The 7,060-nt window shown below is 26.2% G+C and overlaps 1 protein-coding gene across 1 annotated transcript; it reads right to left on the minus strand.

The window, feature by feature from the left end:
* Positions 1-1,738: 1,738 nt before the first annotated feature.
* LOC131613085 (probable purple acid phosphatase 20) lies at positions 1,739-3,695 on the minus strand. Its single transcript, XM_058884798.1, has 5 exons — positions 3,465-3,695; positions 3,064-3,355; positions 2,423-2,997; positions 2,184-2,272; positions 1,739-2,051 (listed from the first exon to the last, which is right to left on the minus strand). The coding sequence occupies exons 1-5, from the start codon at positions 3,612-3,614 to the stop codon at positions 1,868-1,870; spliced, it is 1,290 nt and encodes a 429-aa protein (XP_058740781.1). The 5' UTR covers positions 3,615-3,695; the 3' UTR covers positions 1,739-1,867.
* Positions 3,696-7,060: the final 3,365 nt, after the last annotated feature.

Consider the following 7,060-nt stretch of genomic DNA (forward strand, 5'->3'; position numbering starts at 1 on the left):
TATAAATATAATTTTTGTTTAGGTGTCATTTACAAAAATATTTGGATCAATATCTAATTTTCATATTTAAAAATATTTAGATCAATAATAAGTTTTTTGGCCTATTCCATTTTTGAATAAAAAATATTTGGATCATAAATAACATTTTTCGTATATAAAAATATTTAAATCAATAATAGATTTTTTTCCCGTATACAAACTTCATTTTTGTTTAGGTATCATTTACAAAAATATTTGGATCAATAGTAAATTTCGTATATAAAAATATTTAGATCAATAGTAGATTTTTTCCCGTATATCATTTTTGAATAAAAAATATTTGGATCATAAATACAATTTTTCGTAAATAATAGATTTTTTCCGTATACAAATATTATTTTTATTTAGGTATCATTTACAAAAATATTTGGATCAACATTAAATTTTCGTATATAAAAATATTTAGATCAATAATAGATTTTTGACTAAATTTTTCCCATATATCATTTTTGACTAAAAAATATTTCGATCATAAATATCATTTTTCATATATAAAAAAATATATATCAATAATAGATTTTTTTTGTGGAAGAAAGAAGTGAGAAAGTGATGAAAGACAAAAAAAAATAGAAAATGGAGAGAGATTTGATAAGTTTGATAAAATATAAAAGTTATATTATTTTAATAATAAAATTAAGTAGTTTTTGGTGCAAAGCCAAAAAAACCACAACCATTAATTTTCTTATATTATAGATGTATGATATAAGTGTTAAAGTTTGCAAAGAAAATGGAGAGTTCAAAAATTTTATTTTGACATATAAAAATCATTTTAAATCTCTAAAAGATAAAAGTAAAACAATCATCGATGAATTGAATCAACTTAAAAAATGAACTAAGAATTTCGATAAGTGTTAAACTTGTTATTCCTTAAATTTTGATATCAAAGATTTGCTTGAAACCTAAGCAAGTTCACCAAAGGTGGATAAAATTGTGATATGATTGTATCTAGTCAGAGAGTTGTCTATAATAAAGCATGTCTAGGTTATGAGCCTAAAATATATGCAAAGAGTTTCAATAATATCTGGAATATGAATAAAATTTCTAAATGTAACTAGTGCAATAAAAATGGTTATGTTGCTCTATTTTGTTTTGTTAGAAAAAGTCATGAAACTAATAATGCATATTCTACATCTCATTTCTCTAAATAATAACGTGAAAGCAGAATCAGAAATATGTCTACTTCATCTTATCTCAGTAATCACAATTCTAATTGAAACGTTAGAGGTAAAATGCACTCCACTACCACAAAAGAACCCGAAAAGAATTTGGGAGCAAAAAATAAATACTTAATTTTCTTTTACAAGAATACTAAGAATACTTTGCTACGTCAAAAACTAATTGTAAAATCCATAAAGACCATCTAAAGCATTTATCCAAAGATTTCTTGTCTATAAGGGGAAATGGTTATACTTGTGAACAATTCCAAAGGTGTCTTAAATTAAGGAAATCATATAAGAATAACTACATGTTGAGACAAATTCTATATTCAAAATTCACAGGTTGAAGAATAATGGTGCAACCTTAACTAATGAATGAACAATATTCATCAACTTCAGCATATATTTTGTAAGTCTAATATGGCTAAGAGAGTATAGGTTGTATAGTTCTTTCTTATAAGAAATTTGAATGTACCATACTACTGAAATTACAACTACATACTTCAGGAAGAAGAAAGTAGAAATCATATTTAAACCCCAAATATATTTATAATATTATTTACCTGAAAATGTTCTACAATAAAATAGTAATTAACTTATACAAAACCATTAACTAGCTGCAACATTCTAATATTTATTTCTAGGACATTTTACTTTCTAAAGAAGTAGTATCACACTTTACAAGTGGGATTAGAGGAGAAGCTTGTTAGCCAAATAAAATCACTAGCAACAGATGCATCATTATCATTCTTATGCCAAGTCCAAAGTGCATGTGATGCATTAACCACTTCTAATGAGCCATATCCAAAACTAGCCTCTCTGAACAATGATATATCTGGCTTAGGATTTTTGTACCTGTCCACACATATCACACCATTGTTAATAAAATTATAGCTTAGATAATTACTATTATATACACCTCACCTTTAATGATCTTGGTTAATAACTAAGAATGGTTTAAAAATTTACATAAAAAATATTAGTTACCATCTGGCTAGTCCTTCACGGTTGCCTCCATCTCCAATGGTAATATGTACTGGACCACAATTATCACTTTTATCTTTATAAACTCGAGTCTGTAAAAACAAATAAAATTATCATTTTCTAAGAGAAATATGTTATATATATATATATATATATATATATATATATATATATATATATATATATATATATATATATATATATATATATATATATTGATTAAATAAATAAAAACAACTCACAAAGCGTTCGTATGCATGAACATGTCCTGCAAAAACAACATCAACACGGGCATTATAAAGCAACTCTTCCATAGAAGCCTTCATGTCAACAGATTCAACCTCATCCTGATGAGCTCTATTAGAATTATACCATGGAGCATGAATCAATGCCACTACCCAAGGAGTGTTTTTTCTATTTATCTTCCGTAAATCCATTTGAAGCCATTTATATTGTGAAGAATTTTTGTCAAACTCAGCATAAGATCCCAACATTATAACATGAACACCAGACACATCAAATGAATAGTAAAGGTTAGAGGTTGATCCACTCTCTTCAAATGGCATCTTCCACCTTGCATTGTATGCTATGAATGGTGTAGGATGGATGAGTGGGATCCTCTCGATTTCATGGTTACCTTGTGTGACCATCCACGGTCGTTTGCTTGCTAATGGCTCAACCAAACGACCGAAGGAGTCCCATAGATTTTGTATAAAATCAGCATAGGATAAGTCTCCTGGTAATAGCAACATGTCGTAACTTGAATTACTTATATGGTTCAAAGTTGAAGTTGTCCACCCTGTCTGTCCAAGATCTCCTGTAAATGTTAAATGACACTTGTTAAATAAATATTAACATGATTTAATTGATATAGAAGACATACCAACTATTGCAAACTTGATTGGAAATTGATGAGGTGTAGTCTTGAAATTATATGTTTTATTAGCTGATTCACCCAAACGGTAATGGTAGGTTGTGTTAGGCTTGAGAGGACCAATCACAACATCGTGAATTTCACCGGACATATAAAAACCATCACGATAAGAAGAGGTAATTCCAGTGGCAGAAACCGTGTTTTGTGAAAGATTTTCGTTGTATTCCACTTTTGCTAGGGTTGCATTGTCTGTGATCCATGATATTCTCATCTTGTCTTTGCCCACTTGCGATATATGTACCTGATAAATCCAAACATTTTTCTTATTGGTCTTATGAAATTTTTGCATGAAAAATAAAATAGTAACAATGTTAAGAAAATATATGGAAGAATAATGAACAATTTAGAACCTGTTGTGGCGCGGAGTCATCACTTTCGGCAAAGGTAAATATGGTTTTACGAGGTGGTGGTCGATCGTAGCCAAGAACAACGTTGAATTCTATAATGATTATCAAAAGAAAGAGAGATAAGAAAGGAAAATGTGTTTTCTTGATTGCCATTTTTGTTTACTAATTTTGAAGAGAATGAAAAGAGGTTCAAGTTGAAGGAAGAAGAGAGAATTATGTTTCCTAATATTTTTCTTGTTTAATTACGTCAACTGAAATGGATTATGGAGTACTAGACATTTAATTGGTTATGTCTTTTTGTGAGGGTAAGATTATATTGGAAATACTAATAAATTTATATTTAGACGCAATTTTGTACACAAAAAGTTGACAAATATTTTAATAGGTCACGTTCTCTCTCTAAGGTAAATGAGTAATAAATAAATATTTGAGTTAAATATGATTTTTTTGTCCTTACAAAATTATTAAATTTGATTTTTGGTCCTTATAAAAAAAGTCATGTTTTAATTCCTACAAAATTATTTATATACGTAGTTTTAGTCTATGTAGGAGGACTAAAACGTCATGCAAAAATAATATTATAAAGATTAGAACATGACATTTTTTTATATAGAATAAAAGTCAAATTTAAAATATTTATACGGACAAAAAAAAACATATTTAATCCTAAATATTTTGATAGAGTTTCAAACACTTTATTACCTATATAATATACATATTTTTAGAGATGTCAAAATATCCTAGCCCATATAGGTAGGTAGGCCTGCCAGACCCAAAAAATCATAAGGTTTGAGCCTTAAATTAGAGTCCATATTTTTCAAGACTTTTCACCTTAGTTCTAAAAAGTGTCTCACCCATTAAGGCTAACCCGCATAGGATATGAATAGTCCATTAAGTCTGCATAGCAATAAATTATTAAAGAATTATATTAATACTTATATTGTCTTATTCCAAAATATCATATTATTTTTTCTCACCTCACTAAATTTTGTATCTATTATATTCAATCTTTCTCTTTTTAATATTATACATTAATATAATCAACACTCTTTCTTTCCTCGTATTCTATTAATTTCTCTTATGTTAAATATCTGAATATTATTTTATATAATTTAGACATGTATTATATTTAAAAACACATTATAGTATTTATAAAAAATAATATAGTACTTAAAAACACATTGTAATTTTGTTTTGAAGTGGTCCCTATAAATATGACACTTTTCACTTATAGTCCCTACAAAAAATTTCATCGAATTTTGATCCTCACAAAATTTTCCGTCACGAATTTTGGTCCCTCCCATTAGATTACTCTACCAGAGACTTACATGGCACACCACGTGTCACGCCACATCAGTAACAGTCAACACTAAAGAAAAAGAGACAGATTGCAGGGGTTTTAAACCCCCTTTAAATAACTTAAAAAACAATAATTATTTACAATTTCTATCAAAATTAAAATAAATTAGTATTCATAATTATTTTTTATAATTATTATAAACATGGCCAATAAATCAAAAATATTATTGAAAGATATAAATTATGAGTGGGACAATTATTTATCTTTTATCAATTAATCAAATTATTAAAGTCTTAGTCACCTTTCTTATTTTTTTTGTTTATTTTATTTATTTAGTATTGCTCTAGCTATATATATTTTTATTCATTAATGAATTTAACTTAATATTTTTTTTATAATCTGTATAAAATTAATATAAATTAGTACTCCTAATAATTTTTTTATAAAAATTATAAACTTGACAAATAAATCAATAAAAAATATTATTGAAAGATATAATTTATGGGTGGGACAATTATTTATCTTTTGTCAATTAATCGAATTAATTTTTTCTATTTAATAAAATAAATGATAATAAATAAAATAATAATTATTACAAAAAATTATATTTAGCAGAAATGCATGTCATTTACGTAAATTAGTATTTTGTTTAAATTTGGCAACATCAAGAACAATAATACACTTATTATAATTTTTTATACTTCACTATTTTCATCTTATTTTTTCAAAAATAGTCGTCGAAGGTTGATGTTGGAGCATGCAATTTATATTTGGGAGAACTATTTGTCATTAATTAATATGGTAATTTATTTTTTATCTTCAAAAAATAAAAAATGATTATAATATATAATTTTTTTTTATATAAAAGTTATATTCATGACAAATATTTGTAGTAAAAGAATAAAACTAGTGGTTTTTTTAATAGCCAACATCAATATTAAAATAATAATAATAATACATTAACTATAGTTTTTTACACATTAAATTTTTAACCCTTATATAAAAATAGTTGTTTGTCACAATTCAATTAGTAAGTTTTAATTTTTATATTTTAATTAAAAATCAGAATCATTATATTATTATAAAAGTATATAGGAGAAATGAGAATAAAAAATTTATTAAAATTATTTATTTTTAATATTGTCGAAGTAAAAATAAAAATACTTATAGTAAAATTAATATACTTTTTCACACTTCAATTATTTTATTCATTAATGAGAAAATTTTAATATAATTTGAATATCTTCAAAACAAAATTACAAATGATTATCATAATAATATACTAGTTTACAAATTTGAATGATTTGTTAAACATTATTTGTATTTGTATAGACCTTCTATACTAGTATTCTAAACTAATGAAATTTAATGGTCTTTACAAATGTCTTGTTATAGTGATATATCAAGCAATATTAAGATTTAAAAATGTGCTATAAATATTGTCTATATTAAATGGAAATTCGTTGTATTGTATCTATATTAAGCAAAAAAAGGTATTTAAAGGCGGTTTAAAACCTCCGCAATCTGCCTCTTTTTCTTTAATTCTGCCTTTGTCTGACATGGCGAGACGTGTGGCATACCACGTAAGCCTCCGTTATAGCAATCTAACGGGAGGGACCAAAATTTATAACTGAAAATTTTGTAAGGACCAAAATTCGACGAAATTTTTTGTAAGGACTAAAAGTGAAAAGTGTCATATTTATAGGGACTAAAAACTTATTTAACCCTAATAAATATTATGAGGTTATTATTTTAAATTTTTATAAAACAAAGTTGTTTAAGGTCGGGTAGTCTGAAGCCCATCTAGGACCGGACTCATATAGCATTTTTAAGTCTATATTACAACAGGTTTTTTGTCTAGTCCTAAAAGCCTGAGGTCCGCTCGTTATAGATGGTCGGCTTAGGGTTGAGTAGCCCATTTTGACAACTCTACCTATTTTGATAGAGTTTCAAACATTTCGTTACCTTAATAAGTTAATGATGTTAGATATGATCATAATATAATTAAATATGTATTTAAATTGTAGGCTTAATATCCTTTTAGGTCCCGTATCTTAATCTTAGATTTTATTTTAATCCCTTAACTTAAAAAAGTCTATATTGGTCTCCTAACATTTCAAAACATACCATATTAGCCCTCTTCGCTTAATGAGCGATAGAAAATTTAAAAATTGATCGTTAAATTGGTTGCTATTTTCATGAAAAGGACTAACATGATATGTTTTAAAGAGTTAAGGGACAAATATGAACCTTTTTTAAATTAAGGGACCAAAATGAACCTTGAACTTCAAATACAAGA

Source organism: Vicia villosa, linkage group LG6 (assembly GCF_029867415.1).
Source record: "Vicia villosa cultivar HV-30 ecotype Madison, WI linkage group LG6, Vvil1.0, whole genome shotgun sequence".
Lineage (NCBI taxonomy): Eukaryota > Viridiplantae > Streptophyta > Magnoliopsida > Fabales > Fabaceae > Vicia > Vicia villosa.

What these genes read in the sequence shown, in the direction of transcription:
- LOC131613085 (XM_058884798.1), bottom strand. Translation starts at nt 3,614, where the DNA reads ATGGCAATCAAGAAAACACATTTTCCTTTCTTATCTCTCTTTCTTTTG. An exon ending in ATGACTCCGCGCCACAACAG is followed by an intron (nt 3,356 to 3,464) that starts GTTCTAAATTGT and finishes TGGATTTATCAG; the next exon opens with GTACATATATCGCAAGTGGG. An exon ending in AATCAAGTTTGCAATAGTTG is followed by an intron (nt 2,998 to 3,063) that starts GTATGTCTTCTA and finishes TAACATTTACAG; the next exon opens with GAGATCTTGGACAGACAGGG.